Consider the following 25,453-nt stretch of genomic DNA (forward strand, 5'->3'; position numbering starts at 1 on the left):
CCGAAGAGGCAACAGGCGAACGAGAACGACGAAGCCAACGCCACACACCAACGCACGCACGCGCAGAGTCCAGGGGGCACCACCACCTCTTCCCTCCTGCCCCGATCCGCCCGCCCCGCCGCTCGCCGCACCCCGATGTCGGACGCCGACCCCTCCGCGGCTCCGGCTGCGGCCGCGGTCGCCGACCCGGATGGCCCTGACGCCGTGCGGCTTACCTGGAACACCTGGCCACGGTCAAAGGTCGAGGCCAGCCGCTGCGTCGTGCCGCTCGCCGCCACCATCTCGCCCGCTCGCGTCCCGGACCCCTCGGCGGCGTCCCCGCCGCCGCTCCCTTACCCTCCGCTACGCTGCAAGCCTCCCTGCTCCGCGCTCCTCAACCCCTTCGCGCGCGTCGACTTCGCTGCCAAGATCTGGATCTGCCCGCTCTGCTTCTCCCGGAACCACTTTCCCCCGCACTACGCTGCTATATCTGAGTCCAACGTCCCCGCCGAGCTCTTCCCGCAGTGCTCCACCGTCGAGTACATCGTTGGCGGAGCCGGCGTCCCCGGGGTAGGCTGCGCGCCGGCGCCCCCGCCGCCCGTATTTCTCTTCGTCATCGACACCTGCGTCATCGAGGACGAGCTGGAGTACGTCAAGATGGCCATGCGGAAGGCCGTCGCGCTTCTGCCGGAGCAAGCACTCGTGGGCCTCGTCACCTTCGGCACGCAGGTGCATCTGCACGAGCTCGGATTCTCCGATCTCAGCAAGATCTACGTCTTCCGGGGGACCAAGGAGATCTCCAAGGACCAGATTTTGGATCAGCTTGGGCTGTCGGGTGCTGGGCGCCCGGGCTTCCCCAAGATGCCACAGCAACCGGGCGGGCCGCAGGTGAATGGGATGCATCCGCCGTCCACGCCCGGGGTCAACAGGTTCCTGCTCCCGGTGTCAGAGTGCGAGTGTGCACTCAGCACGGTGAGGGATTTTTGGGTTTTGATCTCATTGGACTTCGGTTTACTGGAAGCTGATGTAGTTCCTTGTCCCATGCAGTTGCTGGACGAGTTGCAGCCTGACCAATGGCCAGTGGAGGCCGGGAGCCGTGCGATCCGGTGCACCGGTGTTGCGCTCAGTGTGGCTGCTGGGTTGCTTGGTGCTTGCATGCCTGGGACAGGTGCAAGGATCATTGCATTGCTAGGTGGTCCATGTACCGAGGGCCCTGGAATGGTAAAGATCACTCCTGTTTTACTCCTTATATTAATCTACGTTAACATGATTGTGTTACAATTTTGTGATTCTTGTGAAATCTTCAAGTACATGAATGTTGGCGTGTTTAAGATGTGTTAAAAATTGAAAAATATTGATGCGGTATGGGTTGTCATGCCTGAAGTGCACTTAGCCTAGCTTCTGTAGGCAAATACGGGACTTATCATGCTCCCCCGTTCATAGCAGATTCTTCTCTATTTAATGTTCATATTTCCTTTAAAATCTATCTAATACTGTATTCGTGAGTGCAGATTATTTCAAAAGATTTGTCAGAAGCAGTTAGATCACATAAGGATCTTGACAAGGACGCAGCTCCTCACTTCCAGAAAGCCATTAAATTTTATGATGGTCTTGCTAAGCAGTTGGTCAGTCAAGGCCACGTGTTAGATGTTTTTGCATCTGCTCTCGATCAGGTTTGTATAGCACATTGTTTAGCACGGTTTATGCTTGCATTTGCATCAATATTTCTATTTTCATTATTTCATAAACAGAAGAGAAAATCCTGAATTTATTTTCCAGTGATTTTTTATTATATTAGATCGAATGTTGGGTATTTGGATTCTGGTCATGCACTGAATTGATGGATAACTAGACAATGTTTGTTTTAGTGTTAATCTCGATGAATATATGTTCTTGTTCAACAGATTTCTAATTCCCTAAAGATTCTACTCTTTCTACTCCCTCCATCCCAAATTATAAGACATTTTGGCTTTTCTAGACACATCTAGATACCTTGCTTTAACTATGTATCTAGACATAGTATATATCTAAGGGGATAGCAAGGGCTATGTATCTAGGAAAGCCAAAATGTCTTATAATTGGCATGGAGGAAGTATTAAAGAAGTTTTATGTTGGGAGTCAACTGAAGCTAGTTTAATTCCTGACATATGAAAAATCCTTGCAAATGGTAAAAAATGGAAATATTTCATAACATAGGGTACAATTTCTTCTATCGTCAGATTTTAAGACTTAAATCATGACTTTCTTTCCATCACGGTTGAAACCAAATTTCATTACTAGAAGCAACGACATTACAAAAGTTTGACGGAATGCAGAACAGACAGTACTAAAGCGAGGAAAGTGCCAACTCCCCTGGACAGGGAGAGGCAACCTTAAAAACATGACTTATGAGAGATTAAAAAGGAAAAATGTCATTAGGGAGAGAAATATTTTACAAACATTATCTGAAAAACAGAAATGGATTTTTTTTCCCTTTGTTATGGTATATATGGTTATCTTAACGAAGCAACAATGCATAAGCCTATAACACTGACATTAGATATGGTTCTCTTGTTTTATTTTCATGTATGTCCGTATGTTCAATTGTTCATTGACATCCAACTGTTAGTGCTTGTTTAATTTCGATGTGAATCCAACTAAGCAAGACAATATGAGTCATCAAATTATATTAATAAGTTTGCTGGTCTGTTTGGGAGCTTCTGTGTTCTGTCAGCATAAATGCACAATTTATAATATCTAATATAAAATGTTAACAAAGTGTTAACTCCATGTGATGGTTATACTACGGATTCCTCTGGTCTACACCTGGTTCTTATTTTTTGTTCCTGCTACTGCTAGACATGTTGCTTGAACTGGTGTTTTTTTTTTATCTTTGCCAATGTTTGCAATGCCAACAGGTTGGGCTAGCTGAGATGAAGGTTGCTATTGAGAGAACAGGTGGCCTTGTTGTCTTGTCTGAAAGTTTTGGGCATTCTGTATTCAAGGATTCTTTCAAACGCATTTTTGAGGGAGGTGAACAGTCTCTAGGCCTTTCATTCAAGTACGTTTTCTGCCTGTCCCTTGTTTTTTCTTTCGTGTTTACATATCCTTCTTAAGTTAATATAGGTGTCATAGATCTGTATCCATGATTTATCAATATTTACGTTTACCCTGGAAAATTACAGTAGATCCCATAGTTAGCAACCGAAAAGATAGTGGTAAAGCACCAGCCTTTGGCACTCATGGTTGGTTTGGGCCCTCTTACCAGGGGTAGCTGCAATGGTTGCTAGCCCAGAAGGTTGTGGTCGGCCCAGGTTACTTTGTGTGACCCTGTAGGGTGAAGCCGGCTTCGGGGGTTCTGTTTGTTGGTTTGACTAAGAACTTCTTAGTGCAATACTCTGGGGGCAGTCTTTCCCCACCGGCCATGTTTTTTCATTAATTTGAGTTAATTTGTGTTCGTTGTTTGAGATCTAAATTCTTTCCCCACCGGCCATGTTTGAGATCTAAATTGTTTGAGATCTACATTAATTTGAGTTAATGTGGGACTAAACAAAATAGTGTCTTTAGGAGTGCAAATGGTGCGAAATAATGCAAACTATATAAAAGAAGAGCAGCAATGAGATTTCTAGCCAACTTGATTATACTGGAGTACTGGATAGTGTCACTGCATATGTTTCGGGTTTATTATATCCAAAGAGAACATTCAGTTGCTCTATTTTTGGTTCTTTGTCCATGCCAAAGAGAAACAGCTGGTTATGTGAACTGCATAAATTATTTGAGCCTGCTATTTTCTTCAATTAATTAGGTACATGGATTAAGTGATTGATTGATAGTTTTCCTAACATAAATTAGTTGTGCTTATTACACATTGGTAGTTGAGTATCGGGGTGGAACTGAATCGTCTATTCTGTGCATACGAAATCAATACACTTGACATAAACCCTTACAGCATGTTGGTTAATGTTTGGGGGGCTTTTCCCGAAGCATTTCCTTGGAGAAGTTGAAGTGGCCACAAATATGTTTCTTTTGTATCATACGTTTTGCTTTCATAAAGGAAACAACACTCAACTGCTAGAAGTAAAAACACATACAATAGAATTGCTTCTCAAAAGCCAGCAAATCCATAATTGTAGAGAACCATAAGATCCCATAAACTGGATGTTGTTTCTACTAGTCTTATAAGCTCGCATACTACTTTGTATACAAAATTCAGAACACCTCCTTTGTCATTTTGTGTTTGTGATATCATTCTAATAACTCCTAAAATGCAATTATTCATGGCTTGTCTTGTTCTGCAGTGGCACAATTGAAATAAACTGTTCAAAAGATATTAAAGTCCAAGGTATTATTGGACCATGCACATCTTTGGAGAAGGTACACCTATTTGTATTGTGTTCTCAGTGTTCTTTAAATTGGAGGTATCGATATTGAAATTTGGCTTGATTTTTGCACCTCTCACAGAAAGGAGCTGTGTCCGCTGACACAGTTGTTGGTCAAGGAAATACAGCAGCATGGAAAATGTGTGGTCTCGATAGAAATACTTCTCTGACAGTATTTTTTGATGTCTCACCGAGTGAACGATCGAGCCAGCCAGGACACCAAAATCCCCATTTGTACATACAATTTGTAACAAGGTATTTACCCTTTGCTGCCTTTAGTGTAAGAATGGCTCAATATACTAAATGTTCTGATTCTTTTGTAGTTACCAACACCCAGAAGGTCAAATGAGGATAAGAGTTACTACAATATGCAGGAAATGGGTAGACGGATCCACTAATACCGAGGTTAGCTTTAAAATTTGTTATCTGCTTTGTTTGTGATGGTATACTCTCTTCTAGATCAAATTGTTTCTAGGGAAAAATTGCAAAACCCTCCACATATATCACTCTGGTTTTGAGGTTCCGATTCCACCTGTTTTCGGCAATGAGGACTTGATAATGTAGTCTTTAACTCTTTATCAGAGTTCAGTATTCTAAAAGTTTAAAACCAATAATTTTAGAGCTTCCACCAAAGTAATCACCAATGACAAGCTTTATACACGGTCAATATTTGTTCACAGCACATGGTGAATAAGCATAATCCAACTGCCGGAACAAACTTGCATCAACAGCTTTAACCTGGAGTGTTCACGTTGAATATTTAGTTTTGTGGTACATTATTTTCTATAAATACAGCTCAATATTTCATGCAACATACTTGGTGAATAATGTTTTAGTTGTTTGAACATGAACTATAGAAGTAGTATTTTTATGAAACGCACGCTACAACTGCAAATGAAAAGACTTTGGCTCTTGGCATTTCTTTAATGCAAGGCCTCACTAGCATTTTGCGCAGCCCAAATTATCCCATGCGAGGTGTTTTTTTTTTTTTGCAATTTTCCTTTGTTATAATATCCTAGTCTGTACTCATTAAGTGTTATGCTCATGCTGGGTAGATAGTACTTTACTTTTACATTTTACATTTATATCTTTTTTTTTTGGGTGGGGAAGCATGTGATATAAGGTCGGGTATGAAGTTTCTACTTATGCTAATATACAACGATTTCATTGTTTCTTTTTTTTCTTTGTTATGATATTTTATGCAAACAAATCTGTACCTGCTTATTCATGTCGAATATAGATTCAGTTTTTGGGAATATATGGATTTCCTTGGATGATATGCCAGGAAGTGGTAAGTGCCAGCATTGTGCATTTGACTTAACAGATTTTTCTTTTCAAATAGGAATTAGTTGAAGGTTTTGACCAGGAAACTGCAGCTGTTGTGTTGGCTAGATACATCTCTTTGAAAATGGAGATGGAGGTAAACTTTTGGTGCACTTGAATTGAGCAATGTGTTCTTGTCACTTGAACTGTCAACATTAAATGCTGTTATAAAACAGTAACAGTTATGTATTGATCCTTTTGTTATCTAATCGTCATTCTAGTATGCACATATTAATCTTCTTTTTTTGTTCTATGTTATTTTTGCTTTAAATGTATATTGGCATGTTTCTATGAGTTACAGACTAGTGCAGTCTAGGATTGTTGACTACAATCTTTTCTTTAAACAGTACACATGGTTCCACTCCACTCTATTTGCTATATATTACTTTATTATTCAAGGAGGTAGCTTTTAGAGCATTCTATAGAGTCCTCTGAATTAAGACCAGAGGTCCAGATTTCCATTTATCAAACACTGTTAGACCATGGCTGACACCAGTTCGCAGTCTTTAACCAGTGGGAATGATTCTTACTCAAGCTGGTTTGATTTGGTGAATTTGTTTGATAAATTTGAACATAACCAATTCTTAACCTTGTTATCATCATGAATGTGCCAACTGGAACTACTATTCATTGTTTTCAATTCGAATTGTATTTACTTGTTCCATGGCTGGGGAATGTTCTGTTGTGCATTGGGAAATTGGTTATCACTTATTATCAATATCTGACTGATTGCCACTTGGGACTCCGGTTAAGACATTTCAAATCTGTTTGTTGTAAAGATATTTTTTTTGGCCCTTTTCCTTTTGTGATTGAAGGGCAGGCCTAGTGCAGTGGTGAGAGCTGTCTCACTGAGTCACCAGGTCGCGGGATCAAGCAGCCTCTCTGATGGATAAGTCTCTTGCTGGTCTTTGTGGGGCCTTTGTGGGGCTGTAGTCTTGGTGATATGTCTTGCTGCCCATCAAGGACAACATCCTTGACTGGAGGACAACATCTTAGCGTCTAGGACTAGCATCTAGGACATCTAGGACAGCATCTTAGACTAGCATCTTGGCATATGCTTGGTTGGCTAGCAGCCTATAAATATGTATCCCCAACCCCTCAGGTTGGCATGATATTTGGAAATAAACTAGAAAATTGCCTCAACTCCTAGTGTCATCCTCTCTCGATGAGAGTAAGAATTCTGCTACTCCCAAGAGTAAGAATTCAGCGACTAACAAGTGGTATAAGAGCCGTAGTATCCTGTAGCCTGAGCATCTCCTGCTCATCTCCTTTTCCGGCCGCGCAACAGCCCCAGCTGGGAGCAGCAGCAGCTTCGGCCGCTCCTGCTCACTCCTCTCCCTCTGCGCGTTTGAAGCAGCCCTCTCCCCACGCAACAGCCCCCCGGCAGCGCGTCATGTCCGCAGGGCAGTCTCAGCGCTCGGTCGCCTCGAGCACGCGATGTCGGTAGGAGGCCGAACTTGCCGCGGCAGAGGAACACGAGCGAGCGGCCGCAGAGACCGCTGCGGCGGCGGCAAGGGCGTCGAGGCTAGCAGCGGCGGAGCTGGTAGCAGCCAGAGCGGCGGCGGAAGCGGCGGCGGCGGCGGATGCAGCGCGTGCGGCGGCAGCGGAGGTCGAGTTTCTGCGCAGCAGCGTAAGCAGCTCCATTTGTGCTGACGATAGTGCCGACGCGGACCTCGAGCTGCTGGGGAGGGAGGCAGCGCGAGCGCGAGCGGCGCAGTGGGCAGCCGTGCACGCCCGCTAGTGCGGCGGCAGCCCAGACAGGCGCGGACGCGTCGGCGGCGCTCCTGGAGGAGGCGCGCACGGCAACGGTGGCGGACGGGTCGATGGAGAGCGCGGCCTTCACAGGCAGCGTGGCTCTCTCTCCCCGGATCGGTACCGTTTTTACCACGGGTTCCAGGCTGTTGTTAGGGACGTCGGCCCCGGCGGTGGGTGGCCTACCCTCACCAAGACCAACTACGTCGAGTGGGCTGCGGTGATGAGGGTAAAGCTCTAGGTGCGGCACATGTGGGAGGTAGTCCGGTACGGCAACGTCGACTATGACCTAGATCGACGGGCGCTGGATGCCCTCACGCTGCAGTCCCGCCTGAGATGCAGTTCTCGCTTACCAGCAAGCGGACTGCCAAGGAGGCTTGGGACGCCATCGCTGCGGCACGCATCGGCAGCGACCGCGCCCGCAAGTCCACACTGCAGGCACTTCGCAAGGAGTGGGAGAACCTGGCCTTCAAGCCAGGTGAGGACGTTGATGACTTTGCTCTCCGTCTCAACACTCTGTTGCAGAAGATGGTGCATTTCGGCGATGACACCTACGGCGAGGAGAGAGCTTGTCGAAAAGCTCTTCCGCTGCGTCCCCGAGAAGTACAAGCAGATGGGTCGCTCGATCGAGTCTCTGCTGGATCTCTCCACGATGTCGATCGAGGAGGTGATAGGTCGCCTCAAGGTCGTCGACAGCGATGAGCCACAGTCTCTCTCGGGGCCCATCACCACTGGCGGGAAGCTTCTTCTCACTCGGGAGCAGTGGCTTGCCAGCCAAGGTGACCGGAGGAAGGGGGAGCCTTCTTCCGCGACAGGCGGCCGCAAGCGTGGCAAGCCGCGCAAGGCGTGCAGAGACGCCCAGGCCGGGGCGCGAGGACGTGCCGAGGGTGATGCCCGCGGAGGCGCCCAGGGCGGCGCCGCCGGCAGGCACAAGCCGGCACGAGACGACACCTGCCGCAACTGCGGCCAGCTTGGCCATTGGGCCAAGGACTATCGACAGCCACGACGCGGCCAGGCCCACGTCGCACAGGCGGAGGAGGAGCCGGCTCTGTTCATGGCACATGCCAGCATCGAGCTACCTCCAGCAGCACCGGCCGCAGCGGCTCTCCTCCACCTTGACGAGCCAAAAGCACACGCCCTCCTCGGCGACAGCTCCGGCAACGACAAGACTGACGGGTGGTGCCTCGACACCGGCGCCACCCATCACATGACCGGTCGACGGGAGTTCTTCACCGAGCTTGACTCTAGCGTTCGAGGCTCCGTCAAGTTTGGGGATGCCTCCGGCGTGGAGATCAAGGGCGTCGGCTCTGTCATCTTCACCGCCGTGTCTGGTGAGCACAGGCTGCTCACCGGAGTCTACTACATCCCCGCGTTGAGGAACTCCATCATCAGCTTGGGACAGCTGGATGAGAACGGTTCGCGCGTGGTGGTTGAGGATGGAGTCATGAGGATTTGGGATCGCCGTCGCCGCCTTCTTGCCAAGGTATCCAGAAGCGCAAATCGACTCTACGTCCTTAACGTGCAGTTGGCACAACCTCTCTGTCTCGCTGCTCGTCGGGACGACGAGGCGTGGCAGTGGCACGAGCGTTTCGGGCACCTCGGCTGCGATGAGTTCTTCGCCGGCTCCACCACAGTCGGCACCAGCACAGACAGGCACCTCTCCGGGCACGTCTACTTCAACACCAGCTTGTGTCGAGCACAACCCGGTTGAGCTCGCTACTCCGCTCTCTCACGACTAGGAGCGCATCGACGCGTACCACGACGGCGAGCCGTTGCGGTACCGTACGATGGAGAACCTTCTCGGCGACCAGTCGGTGCCGGGACCGGTGCCTCACGACCTGGAGGCGCAGTTGCACCTTGCGTGTGACGACGGCGAGCCTCGGTAGTAGGAGAATTCTCACTCTTGGTAGTAGGAGAATTTTTACTCTCATCGAGAGAGGATGACACTAGGAGTTGGGGCAATTTTCTTGTCTATTTCTCACACAAGCTCACACAAATGCCATACCAACCTGAGGGGTTGGGGTTACATATTTATAGGCTGCTAGCCAGCCAAGGATATGCCAAGATGCTAGTCTAAGATGCTAATATGCTGTCCTAGCTAAGATGCTGTCATCTAGTCTAAGATGCTGTCCTCTAAGATGCTGTCCTCTAGTCTAAGATGCTGTCCTAAAAACAGAAAAACAGCCACAAGGACCATGTGAGCATCACAGCACCACAAAGACCAGCCACACATGAGACTTATCCATCATTCTCCCCCTAAGTCTTGTGCGTCGTCTTGTGGGAGAGTTGAACCATCCCGGTCCTGGAGCAGAGCTCAAGGAACTTGATCCTCCCAAGGGGCTTGGTGAGCAGGTCCGCAAGCTGGTCCTTGGTGTTGATGTAGCTCACCTTGATGCTCCCTTCCTCCAAACAGCCTCGGATGAAGTGGTACCTCACCCGGATGTGCTTGCTGTGTTCGTGGAACACGGGGTTCTTTGTCAGGGCCAGAGCGGACTTGCTGTCCACCCTGAGCTCCACCGCTCTAGTGTCTCTGCCGAGATCACCAAGCAGTCGAGCGAGCCAGAGCGCCTGAGTCGAAGCGGTGGAGGCCGCTATGTACTCGGCCTCGCAGCTGGACAGGGCCACCACCTGCTGCTTGACCGACTGCCAGCTAACGAGGCACTTGCCGAGGAAGAAGAGGATCCCGCTCGTGCTCTTGCTGGTGTCGATGTCGCCGGCGTGGTCGCTGTCGCTGTACCCGACGAAGTGTGCCGCCCCAGGGCACCTCGGGTAGTAGAGGCCGTGGTCGAGAGTCCCCGCAACGTAGCGGATGATCCTCTTCACAGCTTGCTGGTGCTCCGTCGTCGGTCGCTGCATGAACCGACTAACGTAGCCGACGGAGAATGCCAAGTCCGGCCGTGTGTGGGCGAGGTAGCGAAGGCTCCCCACAAGACGCCGGTACTGCGTAGCGTCCACCTCCTCCGTCGTGCTGTCGCGGCTCAGCTTCAGCCCCTCCATCGGAGTGAGAGCTGGGTTGCAGTCGGTGAGCCCAGCTAGCTCAACGACGCGCTTGGCTTAGGCGGTCTGTCGAAGCGTGATCCCAAAGTCATCCTGGTGTACCTCGATTCCCAGGTAGAAGGAGAGAGGCCCCAGGTCACTCATCTGGAAGGTGGCCTTCATCTCTTCCTTGAATGCCGCCACCTCCGCATCCTTGGTGCCGGTGATCACCAAGTCGTCGACGTAGACACCCACCAGCAGGGCATTTCCTCCATTGCCCCGTCGGTAGATGGCCGCCTCGTGCGGGCTTTGCTCGAAGCCCATACCCTTTAGCGTGGAATCCAACTTGGCATTCCACGCCCTCGGTGCCTGCCGCAAGCCATAGAGGGCCTTGCGCAGGCGGAGCACCTTGCCCTCCTTGCCGGGGATCGCAAATCCCGGCGGCTGGTGCACGTAGACCTCCTCCTTCAAATCGCTGTTAAGGAACGCCGACTTGACGTCCATGTGATGAACGCGCCAGCCCTCCTGGGCAGCTAGCGCAAGGAGGAGTCGCACGGACTCCATCCGTGCCACGGGAGCAAAGGCGTCGTCGAAGTCGACCCCCTCCTGCTGCACGAAACCTCGTGCCACCTGTTAGTCGCTGAATTCTCACTCTTGGTAGTAGGAGAATTCTTACTCTCATCGAGAGAGGATGACACTAGGAGTTGGGGCAATTTTCTTGTCTATTTCTCACACAAGCTCACATAAATGCCATACCAACCTGAGGGGTTGGGGTTACATATTTATAGGCTGCTAGCCAGCCAAGCATATGCCAAGATGCTAGTCTAAGATGCTAATATGCTGTCCTAGCTAAGATGCTGTCCTCTAGTCTAAGATGCTGTCCTCTAAGATGCTGTCCTCTAGTCTAAGATGCTGTCCTAAAAACAGAAAAACAGCCACAAGAACCATGACCATGTGAGCATCATAGCCCCACAAAGACCAGCCACACATGAGACTTATCCATCATTCTCCCCTTAAGTCTTGTGCGTCGTCTTGTGGGAGAGTTGAACCATCCTGGTCCTGAAGCAGAGCTCAAGGAACTTGATCCTCCCAAGGGGCTTGGTGAGCAGGTCCGCAAGCTGGTCCTTGGTGTTGATGTAGCTCGCCTTGATGCTCCCTTCCTCCAAACAGCCTCGGATGAAGTGGTACCTCACCCGGATGTGCTTGCTGCGTTCGTGGAACATGGGGTTCTTTGCCAGGGCCAGAGCGGACTTGCTGTCCACCCTGAGCTCCACCGCTCTAGTGTCTCTGCCGAGGAGATCACCAAGCATTCGAGCGAGCCAGAGCGCCTGAGTCGAAGCGGTGGAGGCCGCTATGTACTCGGCCTCGCAGCTGGACAGGGCCACCACCTGTTGCTTGACCGACTGCCAGCTAACGAGGCACTTGCCGAGGAAGAAGAGGATCCCGCTCGTGCTCTTGCTGGTGTCGATGTCGCCGGCGTGGTCGCTATCGCTGTACCCGACGAAGTGTGCCGCCCTAGGGCACCTCGGGTAGTAGAGGCCGTGGTCGAGAGTCCCCGCAACGTAGCGGATGATCCTCTTCACAGCCTGCTGGTGCTTCGTCGTCGGTCGCTGCATGAACCGACTAACGTAGCCGACGGAGAATGCCAAGTCCGGTCGTGTGTGGGCGAGGTAGCGAAGGCTCCCCACAAGACGCCGGTACTGCGTAGCGTCCACCTCCTCCGTCGTGCTGTCGCGGCTCAGCTTCAGCCTCTCCTCCATCGGAGTGAGAGCTGGGTTGCAGTCGGTGAGCCCAGCTAGCTCAACGACGCGCTTGGCGTAGGCGGTCTGTCGAAGCGTGATCCCAGAGTCATCCTGGTGTACCTCGATTCCGAGGTAGAAGGAGAGAGGCCCCAGGTCACTCATCTGGAAGGTGGCCTTCATCTCTTCCTTGAATGCCGCCATCTCCGCAACCTTGGTGCCGGTGATAACCAAGTCGTCGACGTAGACACCCACCAGCAGGGCATTACCTCCATTGCCCTGTCGGTAGATGGCCGCCTCGTGCGGGCTTTGCTCGAAGCCCATCCCCTTTAGCGTGGAATCCAGCTTGGCATTCCACGCCCTCGGTGCCTGCCGCAAGCCATAGAGGGCCTTGCGCAGGCGGAGCACCTTGCCCTCCTTGCCGGGGATTGCAAATCCCGGCGGTTGGTGCATGTAGACCTCCTCCTTCAAGTCGCCGTTAAGGAACGCCGACTTGACGTCCATGTGATGAACACGCCAGCCCTCCTGGGCAGCTAGCGCAAGGAGGAGTCGCACGGACTCCATCCGTGCCACGGGAGCAAAGGCGTCGTCGAAGTCGACCCCCTCCTGCTGCACGAAACCTCGTGCCACCAAGCGAGCCTTGTGCTTGACGATGGCGCCGGCTTCATCCCTCTTCAACTTGTACACCCACTTAAGGGTGATCGCACGGTGACCACGAGGAAGGTCAGCAAGCTCCCAGGTGCGGTTCTTCTCAACCGCATCCATCTCCAACTGCATCGCGGCGCGCCATGCCGCGTGTCTCTCGGCCTCTGCAAACGACCGAGGCTCGCCGTCGTCACACGCAAGGTGCAATTGCGCCTCCAGGTCGTGAGGCATCGGTCCCGGCACCGGCTGGTCGCCGAGAAGGTTCTCCACTGTACGGTACCGCAACAGCTCGCCGTCGTGGTACGCGTCAACGCGCTCCTCGTCGTGAGAGAGCGGAGTAGCGAGCTCAACCGGGCCGTGCTCGACACGAGCTGGTGGTGGAGTAGACGTGCCCGGAGTGGTGCCTGTCGGTGCTGGAGTGCGTGGCGTTGCCGGCTGTGGTGGAGCCGGCGAAGAGCTCATCGCAGCCGAGGTCCTGGCTGGAGAGCGTGGTGCTGTCGGAGTAGCAGGTGCTGGGGTCGGTGGAGGCTCGGAGACTGGGGTAGACGCGCTTGCCGAAGAAGAACTGCCTACTCCCCCAGCTCCCTCGAAGTGGACGTACTCGACAGTGAAGCCGTCATACGTCGGAGCCGAGCCGTCGTCCACTGCCTTGTCCCACGCCCATCCTCGCCCTTCGTCGAACACAACGTCGCGAGCCGTGCGCACACGCTGTGTCTTCGGGTCGAGGATGCGGTAGGCCTTCGAGCCCTCCGCGTAGCCGATGAACACTCCCGGAGTGCTCCTGTCGTCGAGCTTGCTGATGTGGCCAAGCTCCTTGGCCAACGCGAGGCAGCCGAAGACCCGCAAGTGGGAGACCGCCGGCTTGCGCCCATGCTAAGCCTCGTACGGCGTCCTACCGTCGAGCGCCTTGGTAGGCGAGCGGTTGAGGATGTAGACGGCCGTCACCACCGCCTCTCCCCAGAAGACAGCCGGCATCCCCCTCTGCTTGAGGAGGGCCCGAGCCATCCCCACAACCGTCTGGTTGCGCCGCTCGACGACGCCGTTCTGCTGCGGGCTGTACGGCGCGGAGTAGTGGCGCTGAATGCCCTCGTCAGCGCAGTACGACGCGAATTCAGCCGCCGTGAATTCGCCGCCGTTGTCGGTGCGCAGCACGCGCAGCTTGCGGCCGCACTCCGCCTCCGCAGCAGCCTGCGCGCGTCTGATGGCGTCCGCAGCCTCTCCCTTGCTGCCGAGGACCATCACCCACATGTAGCGGGAGAGGTCGTCGACGAGCAGCAGGAAGTAGCGTCGTCCTCCCGGTGTGGCCGGTGTCACCGGGCCACACAAGTCCCCGTGCACGAGCTCGAGCCTCTCCTTGGCTCGAAAGCTCGCCCGCTGGGGAAAAGGGAGTCGCCTCTGCTTCGTCAACACGCAGACGTCGCAGAGCTGCTCCACATGGTCGAGGCACGGCAGGCCTCGCACCATCTCCGTGGCACTGAGCCGCTTCAGGGCCTCAAAGTGAAGGTGCCCGAAACGCTCGTGCCACTGCCACGCCTCGTCGTCCCGACGAGCAGCGAGACAGAGGGGTTGTGCCACCTGCACGTTAAGGACGTAGAGTCGATTTGCGCTTCTGGATACCTTGGCAAGAAGGCGACGACGACGATCCCAAATCCTCATGACTCCGTCCTCAACCACCACGCGTGAACCGTTCTCATCCAGCTGTCCCAAGCTGATGATGGAGTTCCTCAACGCGGGGATGTAGTAGACTCCGGTGAGCAGCCTGTGCTCACCAGACACGGCGGTGAAGATGATGGAGCCGACGCCCTTGATCTCCACGCCGGAGGCATCCCCAAACTTGACGGAGCCTCGGACGCTAGAGTCAAGCTCGGTGAAGAACTCCCGTCGACCGGTCATGTGATGGGTGGCGCCGGTGTCGAGGCACCACCCGTCAGTCTTGTCATTGCCGGAGCTGTCGCCGAGGAGGGCGTGTGCTTTTGGCTCGTCAAGGTGGAGGAGAGCCGCTGCGGCCGGTGCCGCTGGAGGTAGCTCGATGCTGGCATGTGCCATGAACAGAGCCGGCTCCTCCTCCTCCGCCTGTGCGACGTGGGCCTGGCCGCGTCGTGGCTGTCGACAGTCCTTGGCCCAATGGCCAAGCTGGCCGCAGTTGCGGCAGGCGTCGTCTCGTGCCGGCTTGTGCCTGCCGGCGGCGCCGCCCTGGGCGCCTCCGCGGGCATCACCCTCGGCACGTCCTCGCGCCCCGGCCTGGGCGTCTCTGCGCGCCTTGCGTGGCTTGCCACGCTTGCGGCCGCCTGTCGCGGAAGAAGGCTCCCCCTTCCTCCGGTCACCTTGGCTGGCAAGCCACTGCTCCCGAGTGAGGAGGAGCTTCCCGCCAGTGGTGATGGGCCCCGAGAGGGACTGTGGCTCATCGCTGTCGACGACCTTGAGGCGACCTATCGCCTCCTCGATCGACATCGTGGAGAGATCCAGCAGAGACTCGATCGAGCGAGCCATCTGCTTGTACTTCTCGGGGACGCAGCGGAAGAGCTTTTCGACAGCTCTCTCCTCGTCGTAAGTGTCGTCGCCGAACTGCACCATCTTCTGCAACAGAGTGTTGAGACGGAGAGCAAAGTCATCAACGTCCTCACCTGGCTTGAAGGCCAGGTTCTCCCACTCCTTGCGAAGTGCCTGCAGTGTGGACTTGCGGGCGCGGTCGCTGCCGATGCGTGCCGCAGCGATGGCGTCCCAAGCCTCCTTGGCAGTTCGCTTGCTGGTAAGCGAGAACTGCATCTCGGGCGGGACTGCAGCGATGAGAGCATCCAACGCTCGTCGATCTAGGTCGTAGTCGATGTCGCCATATCGGACTGCCTCCCACATGTGCCGCACCTGGAGCTTTACCCTCATCACCGCAGCCCACTCGACGTAGTTGGTCTTGGTGAGGGTAGGCCACCCACCGCCGGGACCGACGTCCCTGACAACAGCCTGGAGCCCGTGGTAACCACGGTACCGATCCGGGGAGAGAGAGCCACGCTGCCTGTGAAGGCCGCGCTCTCCATCGACCCGTCGGTACCGATCCGGGGAGAGAGAGCCACGCTGCCTGTGAAGGCCGCGCTCTCCATCGACCCGTCCGCCACCGTTGCCGTGCGCGCCTCCTCCAGGAGCGCCGCCGCCGTGCGCGCCTCCTCCAGGAGCGCCACCGGCGCGTCCGCGCCTGTCTAGGCTGCCGCCGCGCTCGTGGGCGTGCGCGGCTGCCCCAGGAGCGCGACCGCCGTGCGCGCCTCCTCCAGGAGCGCCGCCGGCGCGTCCGCGCCTGTCTGGGCTACCGCCACGCTCGTGGACGTGCGCGGCTGCCCACTGCGCCGCCCGCGCTCGCGCTGCCTCCCTCCCTAGCAGCTCGAGGTCCGCGTCGGCGGTGTCGTCAGCGGAAATGGAGCTGCCGATGCTGCCGCGCAGAGCCTCGACCTCCGCTGCCGCCGCACGCGCTGCATTCGCCGTCGCCGCTGCCTCCGCCTCCGCTCTGGCTGCTGCCAGCTCCGCCGCTGCCAGCCTCGACGCCCTTGCCGTCGCCGCAGCGGTCTCTGCCGCCGCTCGCTCGCGTTCCTCTGCCGCGGCAAGTTCGGCCTCCTGCCGACGCCGCGTGCTCGAGACGACCGAGCGCTGAGACTGCCCTGCGGACATGACGCGCTACCGGGGGGCTGCTGCGTGGGGAGAGGGCTGCTTCAGACGAGCTAGGAGAGGAGTGAACAGGAGCGGCCGGAGGAGCTGCTGCTGCCAACAGCTGGGGCTGTTGTGGGGCTGGGAGAGAAGATGAGCAAGAGATGCTCAGGCTACAGGATAATACGGCTCCGATACCAGTTGTTAGTCGCTGAATTCTTACTCTTGATAGTAGGAGAATTCTTACTCTCATCGAGAGAGGATGACACTAGGAGTTGGGGCAATTTTCTTGTCTATTTCTCACACAAGCTCACACAAATGCCATACCAACCTGAGGGGTTGGGGTTACATATTTATAGGTTGCTAGCCAGCCAAGCATATGCCAAGATGCTAGTCTAAGATGCTAATATGCTGTCCTAGCTAAGATGCTGTCCTCTAGTCTAAGATGCTGTCCTCTAAGATGCTGTCCTCTAGTCTAAGATGCTGTCCTAAAAACAGAAAAACAGCCACAAGAACCATGACCATGTGAGCATCATAGCCCCACAAAGACCAGCCACACATGAGACTAGCGCAAGGAGGAGTCGCACGGACTCCATCCGTGCCACGGGAGCAAAGGCGTCGTCGAAGTCGACCCCCTCCTGCTGCACGAAACCTCGTGCCACCAAGCGAGCCTTGTGCTTGACGATGGCGCCGGCTTCATCCCTCTTCAGCTTGTACACCCACTTAGTGGGTGATCGCGCGGTGGCCACGAGGAAGGTCAGCAAGCTCCCAGGTGCGGTTCTTCTCAACCGCATCCATCTCCAACTGCATCGCGGCGCGCCATGCCGCGTCTCTCGGCCTTTGCGAACGACCGAGGCTCGCCGTCGTCACATGCAAGGTGCAACTGCGCCTCCAGGTCCTCCAGGTCGTGAGGCACCAGTCCCGGCACCAACTGGTCGCCGAGAAGGTTCTCCATCGTACGGTACCGCAACGGCTCGCCGTCGTGGTACGCGTCGATGCGCTCCTCGTCATGAGAGAGCGGAGTAGCGAGCTCAACCGGGCTGTGCTCGACACGAGCTGGTGTTGGAGTAGACGTGCCCGGAGAGGTGCCTGTCGGTGCTGCACCCACTTAAGGGTGATCGCGCGGTGGCCACGAGGAAGGTCAGCAAGCTCCCAGGTGCGGTTCTTCTCAACCGCATCCATCTCCAACTGCATCGCGGCGCGCCATGCCGCGTGTCTCTCGGCCTCTGCGAACGACCGAGGCTCGCCGTCGTCACATGCAAGGTGCAACTGCGCCTCCAGGTCCTCCAGGTCGTGAGGCACCAGTCCCGGCACCAACTGGTCGCCGAGAAGGTTCTCCATCGTACGGTACCGCAACGGCTCGCCGTCGTGGTACGCGTCGATGCGCTCCTCGTCGTGAGAGAGCGGAGTAGCGAGCTCAACCGGGTTGTGCTCGACACGAGCTGGTGTTGGAGTAGACGTGCCCGGAGAGGTGCCTGTCGGTGCTGCACCCACTTAAGGGTGATCGCGTGGTGGCCACGAGGAAGGTCAGCAAGCTCCCAGGTGCGGTTCTTCTCAACCGCATCCATCTCCAACTGTATCGCGGCGCGCCATGCCGCGTGTCTCTCGCCCTCTGCGAACGACCGAGGCTCGCCGTCGTCACATGCAAGGTGCAACTGCGCCTCCAGGTCCTCCAGGTCGTGAGGCACCAGTCCCGGCACCAACTGGTCGCCGAGAAGGTTCTCCATCGTACGGTACCGCAACGGCTCGCCGTCGTGGTACGCGTCGATGCGCTCCTCGTCGTGAGAGAGCGGAGTAGCGAGCTCAACCGGGCTGTGCTCGACACGAGCTGGTGTTGGAGTAGACGTGCCCGGAGAGGTGCCTGTCGGTGCTGGAGTGCGTGGCGTTGCCGGCTGTGGTGAAGCCGGCGAAGAACTCATCGCAGCCGAGGTCCTGGCTGGAGAGCGTGGAGCTGTCGGAGTAGCAGGCGCCGGGGTCGGTGGAGGCTCGGGGACTGGGGTAGACGCGCTCGCCGAAGAAGAGCTGCCTACTCCCCCAGCTCCCTCGAAGTGGACGTACTCGACAGTGAAATCGTCGTACGTCGGAGCCGAGCCATCGTCCACCGCCTTGTCCCACGCCCATCCTCGCCCTTCGTCGAACACAACGTCGCGCGCCGTGCGCACATGCTGTGTCTTCGGGTCGAGGATGCGATAGGCCTTCGAGCCCTCCGCGTAGCCAATGAACACTCCCGAAGTGCTCCTGTCGTCGAGCTTGCTGATGTGGCCAAGCTCCTTGGCGAACGCGAGGCAGCCGAAGACCCGCAAGTGGGAGACCGTCGGCTTGCGCCCATGCCAAGCCTCGTATGGCGTCCTGCCGTCGAGCGCCTTGGTAGGCGAGCGATTGAGGATGTAGACGGTCGTCACCACCGCCTCTCCCCAGAAGACAGCCGGCATCCCCCTCTGCTTGAGGAGGGCCCGAGCCATCCCCACAACCGTCTGGTTGCGCCGCTCGACGACGCCGTTCTGCTGCGGGCTGTACGGCGCGGAGTAGTGGCACTGAATGCCCTCGTCAGCGCAGTACGACGCGAATTCAGCCGCCGTGAATTCGCCGCCGTTGTCGGTGCGCAGCACGCGCAGCTTGCGGCCGCACTCCGCCTCCGCAGCAGCCTGCGCGCGTCTGATGGCGTTCGCAGCCTCTCCCTTGCTGCCGAGGACCATCACCCACATGTAGCGGGAGAGGTCGTCGACGAGCAGCAGGAAGTAGCGTCGTCCTCCCGGTGTGGCCGGTGTCACCGGGCCACACAAGTCCCCGTGCACGAGCTCGAGCCTCTCCTTGGCTCGAAAGCTCGCCCGCTGGGGAAAGGGGAGTCGCCTCTGCTTCGTCAACACGTAGACGTCGCAGAGCTGCTCCACATGGTCGAGGCACGACAGGCCTCGCACCATCTCCGTGGCACTGAGCCGCTTCAGGGCCTCAAAGTGAAGGTGCCCGAAACGCTCGTGCCACTGCCACGCCTCGTCGTCCCGACGAGCAGCGAGACAGAGGGGTTGTGCCACCTGCACGTTAAGGACGTAGAGTCGATTTGCGCTTCTGGATACCTTGGCAAGAAGGCGACGATGACGATCCCAAATCCTCATGACTCCGTCCTCAACCACCACGCGCGAACCGTTCTCATCCAGCTGTCCCAAGCTGATGATGGAGTTCCTCAACGCGGGGATGTAGTAGACTCCGGTGAGCAGCCTGTGCTCACCAGACACGGCGGTGAAGATGATGGAGCTGACGCCCTTGATCTCCACGCCGGAGGCATCCCCAAACTTGACGGAGCCTCGGACGCTAGAGTCAAGCTCGGTGAAGAACTCCCGTCGACCGGTCATGTGATGGGTGGCGCCGGTGTCGAGGCACCACCCGTCAGTCTTGTCGTTGCCGAAGCTGTCGCCGAGGAGGGCGTGTGCTTTTGGCTCGTCAAGGTGGAGGAGAGCCGCTGCGGCCGGTGCCGCTGGAGGTAGCTCGATGCTGGCATGTGCCATGAACAGAGCCGGCTCCTCCGCCTGTGCGACGTGGGCCTGGCCGCGTCGTGGCTGTCGACAGTCCTTGGCCCAATGGCCAAGCTGGCCGCAGTTGCGGCAGGCGTCGTCTCGTGCCGGCTTGTGCCTGCCGGCGGCGCCGCCCTGGGCGCCTCCGCGGGCATCACCCTCGGCACGTCCTCGCGCCCCGGCCTGGGCGTCTCTGCGCGCCTTGCGTGGCTTGCCACGCTTGCGGCCGCTTGTCGCGGAAGAAGGCTCCCCCTTCCTCCGGTCACCTTGGCTGGCAAGCCACTGCTCCCGAGTGAGGAGGAGCTTCCCGCCAGTGGTGATGGGCCCCGAGAGGGACTGTGGCTCATCGCTGTCGACGACCTTGAGGCGACCTATCGCCTCCTCGATCGACATCGTGGAGAGATCCAGCAGAGACTCGATCGAGCGAGCCATCTGCTTGTACTTCTCGGGGACGCAGCGGAAGAGCTTTTTGACAGCTCTCTCCTCGCCGTAAGTGTCGTCGCCGAACTGCACCATCTTCTGCAACAGAGTGTTGAGACGGAGAGCAAAGTCATCAACGTCCTCACCTGGCTTGAAGGCCAGGTTCTCCCACTCCTTGCGAAGTGCCTGCAGTGTGGACTTGCGGGCGTGGTCGCTGCCGATGCGTGCCGCAGCGATGGCGTCCCAAGCCTCCTTGGCAGTCCGCTTGCTGGTAAGCGAGAACTGCATCTCGGGCGGGACTGCAGCGATGAGAGCATCCAGCGCCCGTCGATCTAGGTCGTAGTCGACGTCGCCATACCGGACTGCCTCCCACATGTGTCGCACCTAGAGCTTTACCCTCATCACCGCAGCCTACTCGACGTAGTTGGTCTTGGTGAGGGTAGGCCACCCACCGCCGGGACCGACGTCCCTGACAACAGCCTAGAGCCCGTGGTAACCACGGTACCGATCCGGGGAGAGAGCCATGCTGCCTGTGAAGGCCGCGCTCTCCATCGACCCGTCGGTACCGATTCGGGGAGAGAGAGCCACGCTGCCTGTGAAGGCCGCGCTCTCCATCGACCTGTCCGCCACCGTTGCCGTGCGCGCCTCCTCCAGGAGCGCCACCGGCGCGTCCGCGCCTGTCTGGGCTGCCGCCGCGCTCGTGGGCGTGCGCGGCTTGCCCCAGGAGCGCCACCGCCGTGCGCGCCTCCTCCAGGAGCGCCGCCAGCGCGTCCGCGCCTGTTTGGGCTGCCGCCACGCTCGTGGACGTGCGCGGCTGCCCACTGCGCCGCCCGCGCTCGCGCTGCCTCCCTCTCTAGCAGCTCGAGGTCCGCGTCGGCGGTGTCGTCAGCGGAAATGGAGCTGCCGATGCTGCCGCGCAGAGCCTCGACCTCCGCCGCCGCCGCACGCGATGCATTCACCGCCGCCGTTGCTTCCGCCTCCGCTCTGGCTGCTGCCAGCTCCGCCGCTGCCAGCCTCGACGCCCTTGCCGCCGTCGCAGCGGTCTCTGCCGCCGCTCGCTCGCATTCCTCTGCCGCGGCAAGTTCGGCCTCCTGCCGACGCCGCATGCTCGAGGCGACCGAGCGCTGAGACTGCCCTGCGGACATGACGCGCTACCGGGGGGCTGCTGCGTGGGGAGAGGGCTGCTTCAGACGAGCTGGGAGAGGAGTGAATAGGAGCGGCCGGAGGAGCTGCTGCTGCCAACAGCTGGGGCTGTTGTGGGGCTGGGAGAGAAGATGAGCAAGAGATGCTCAGGCTACAGGATAATATGGCTCTGATACCAGTTGTTAGTCGCTGAATTCTCACTCTTGGTAGTAGGAGAATTCTTACTCTCATCGAGAGAGGATGACACTAGGAGTTGGGGCAATTTTCTTGTCTATTTCTCACACAAGCTCACACAAATGCCATACCAACCTGAGGGGTTGGGGTTACATATTTATAGGCTGCTAGCCAGCCAAGGATATGCCAAGATGCTAGTGTAAGATGCTAATGTGCTGTCCTAGCTAAGATGCTGTATTCTAGTCTAAGATGCTGTCCTCTAAGATGCTGTCCTCTAGTCTAAGATGCTGTCCTAAAAATAGAAAAACAGCCACAAGGACCATGTGAGCATCACAGCCCCACAAAGACCAGCCACACATGAGACTTATCCATCAGACTTCGACGACGCCTTTGCTCCCGTGGCACGGATGGAGTCTGTGCGACGACTCCTTGCGCTAGCTGCCTAGGAGGGCTGGCGTGTTCATCACATGGATATTAAGTCGGCATTCCTTAACGACGACTTGAAGGAGGAGGTCTACGTGCACCAGCCGCCGGGATTTGCGACCCCCGACAAGGAGGGCAAGGTGCTCCGCCTGCGCAAGGCCTTCTATGGCTTGCGGCAGGTACCGAGGGTGTGGAATGCCAAGTTGGATTCCACGCTAAAGGGGATGGACTTCGAGCAAAGCCCGCACGAGGCGGCCATCTACCGACGGGGCAGTGGAGGAAATGCTCTGCTGGTGGGTGTCTACGTCGACGACTTGGTGATCACCGGCACCAAGGATGCGGAGGTGGTGGCATTCAAGGAAGAGATGAAGGACACCTTCCAGATGATTGACCTGGGGCCTCTCTCCTTCTACCTGGGAATCGAGGTGCACCAGGATGACTTCGGGATCACGCTTCGACAGACCGCCTACGCTAAGCGCGTCGTTGAGCTAGCTGGGCTCACCGACTGCAACCCAGCTCTCACTCCGATGGAGGAGAGGCTGAAGCTGAGCCGCGATAGCACGACGGAGGAGGTGGACGCTACGCAGTACCGGCGTCTTGTGGGGAGCCTTCGCTACCTCGCCCACACACGGGCGGACTTGGCATTCTCCGTCGGCTACGTTAGTCGGTTCATGCAGCGACCGACGACGGAGCACCAGCAGGCTGTGAAGAGGATCATCCGCTACGTTGCGGGGACTCTCGACCACGGCCTCTACTACCCCAGGTGCCCTGGGGCAGCACACTTCGTCGGGTACAGCGACAGCGACCACGCCGGTGACATCGACACCAGCAAGAGCATGAGCGGGATCCTCTTCTTCCTCGGCAAGTGCCTCGTTAGCTGGCAGTCGGTCAAGCAACAGATGGTGGCCCTGTCTAGCTGCGAGGCCGAGTACATAGCGGCCTCCACCGCTTCGACTCAGGCGCTCTGGCTCGCTCGACTGCTTGGTGATCTCCTCGGCAGAGACACTAGAGCGGTGGAGCTCAGGGTGGATAACAAGTCCGCTCTGGCCCTGGCAAAGAACCCCGTTTTCCATGAACGCAGCAAGCACATCCAGGTGAGGTACCACTTCATCCGAGGCTGTTTGGAGGAAGGGAGCATCAAGGCGAGCTACATCAACACCAAGGACCAGCTTGCAGACCTGATCACCAAGCCCCTTGGGAGGATCAAGTTCCTTGAGCTCTGCTCGAGGACCGGGATGGTTCAACTTTCCCACAAGACGACGCACAAGACTTTAGGGGGAGAATGATGGATAAGTCTCTTGCTGGTCTTTGTGGGGCCTTTGTGGGGCTGCAGTCTTGGTGAGGCTGCAACAGCATCATATGTCTTCTGCCCTTCAAGGACAGCATCCTTGACTGGAGGACAACATATTAGCATCTAGGACTAGCATCTAGGACAGCATCTAGGACAACATCTAGGACTAGCATCTAGGACAATATCTTAGACTAGCATGTTGGCATATGCTTGGATGGCTAGCAGCCTATAAATATGTATCCCCAACCCCTCAGGTTGGCATGGCATTTGGAAATAAACCAGAAAATTGCCCCAACTTCTAGTGTCATCCTCTCTCGATGAGAGTAAGAATTCTGCTACTCCCAAGAGTAAGAATTCAGCGACTAACACTCCGTAGATTTTGTGGGGGATGGCTTGCCTCGGTTTTTTCCTTCCCCAGACTCCACTCATGTGGGAGCCTCCAGCACTGGGTCTGCCCTTTTCCTTGTGTGATTGATAAAAAAATGTATGTTTAAAAAATGAGACATGGCATTAACCTTTTATTTTTATATTTGTAGGAAGAGTTCGATGCAACACGGTGGCTTGATAGATCTCTCATACGTCTTTGTTCAAGATTTGGGGATTATCGGAAGGATGATCCCTCTTCATTTAGCCTGCATTCAAATTTCTCATTGTTCCCTCAGTTTATGTTTAATCTGAGGCGTTCACAATTTGTTCAGGTGAGCTGACATGCATTTTCACCCTTATTTACTGGAAAATGTTTTTGCCTCATTAATACTATCAGATTTTATGTTACAGGTTTTCAATAACAGTCCAGATGAGACAGCTTATTTCAGGATGTTACTCAATCGTGAGAGTATCACTAACTCGGTTGCCATGATCCAGCCTTCCTTGATATCATTTTCTTTTGATTCACCTCCATCTCCGGTATTTCTAGATGTGGCATCAATAGCAGCAGATCGTATACTGCTACTTGATGCGTACTTTAGTGTTGTTATTTTCCACGGTATGACAATTGCTCAGTGGAGAAACATGGGTTATCAGAACCAACCTGAGCATGAGGTAACTAGAATAATCCACAACAATTTCTTCCCTTCATTACTAGCCCTAGCCCATCTTCTTTTGATGCAGAGAGCTATGTTGTTCCTCTTTTTCTTTATGGAGTACATTTTTGCTAGAAGTTGGTAGCCACTGTCGTGCTGGTTTCACACTAATGGCCTTACGTGGTGTCTTTTATGAGAAAACATTGTGGTTGCATGTATTGTTTTACATTCTTTCTGAGGGCCGATATGCGCACAATCTAAGTGTTCCCACATTCTGATGCTTTCTGTTCATTTTTTCAGCAATTTGCACAACTATTACAAGCACCACATGAGGATGCACAGATGATAATAAAAGGTCGATTTCCAGTTCCAAGACTAGTTGTCTGTGACCAACATGGCTCGCAGGTTTGTGATCTTTACATGTTTTATATTGAATTCTCTTTCTGCCACCTTCATGTTGCAACATTCAACAAATGCTTTGAAAATTAATACCTTTTCCTTCTTAGCTGTAAATTACTTGGATTCTTCCCACGTGATAGTATTTTGTGCAAAATTCCTTGACATCATACCACATTGTGAAGAAAGTGCCTTCAACTTATTAACATTGCATATTATACAAATCTTTGCAGGCAAGGTTTTTGTTGGCTAAGCTGAATCCATCGGCCACATATAATTCAGCTCATGATGTTGCTCCAGGTTCTGACATCATTTTCACCGACGATGTTAGCTTCCAGGTCTTCTGTGAGCACCTACAAAGGCTGGCTGTTCAGTCTTAAGGAAATGTATGCAAAAGTTGTACACCCTATTTGATAGTTGCTGATAATTCACTGGGTTCTTAGGTTGGAGTTGAGAGAAAATTTTCCTTTTCTGTTTCTCTTTGGCCACAATTTTCTGATATCAGACAATTTTTTGGGAAATAATCCTAAAGGAATGTGTAAGTTGCCCCAGAGTTCTATTATCCACATATAGTCTATACTTGTTGACATCACCCAGCTTCTGTAAGGTGGTTGCATGAATTGAGGTTTGTCAAGTTCAGTTTACAGAAATGTAAGATGCTATTCGGAAGGCA

At 55.1% G+C, this 25,453-nt stretch overlaps 1 protein-coding gene across 1 annotated transcript; it reads left to right on the plus strand.

The window, feature by feature from the left end:
- LOC136483768 (protein transport protein SEC23 E-like) lies at positions 1 to 25,453 on the plus strand. Its single transcript, XM_066480934.1, has 12 exons — positions 1 to 951; positions 1,027 to 1,200; positions 1,491 to 1,652; positions 2,877 to 3,019; positions 4,257 to 4,332; positions 4,420 to 4,592; positions 4,661 to 4,742; positions 5,680 to 5,757; positions 23,899 to 24,060; positions 24,140 to 24,403; positions 24,685 to 24,789; positions 25,014 to 25,453. The coding sequence occupies exons 1-12, from the start codon at positions 136 to 138 to the stop codon at positions 25,158 to 25,160; spliced, it is 2,382 nt and encodes a 793-aa protein (XP_066337031.1). The 5' UTR covers positions 1 to 135; the 3' UTR covers positions 25,161 to 25,453.

Source organism: Miscanthus floridulus, chromosome 9 (assembly GCF_019320115.1).
Source record: "Miscanthus floridulus cultivar M001 chromosome 9, ASM1932011v1, whole genome shotgun sequence".
Classification (NCBI taxonomy): domain Eukaryota; kingdom Viridiplantae; phylum Streptophyta; class Magnoliopsida; order Poales; family Poaceae; genus Miscanthus; species Miscanthus floridulus.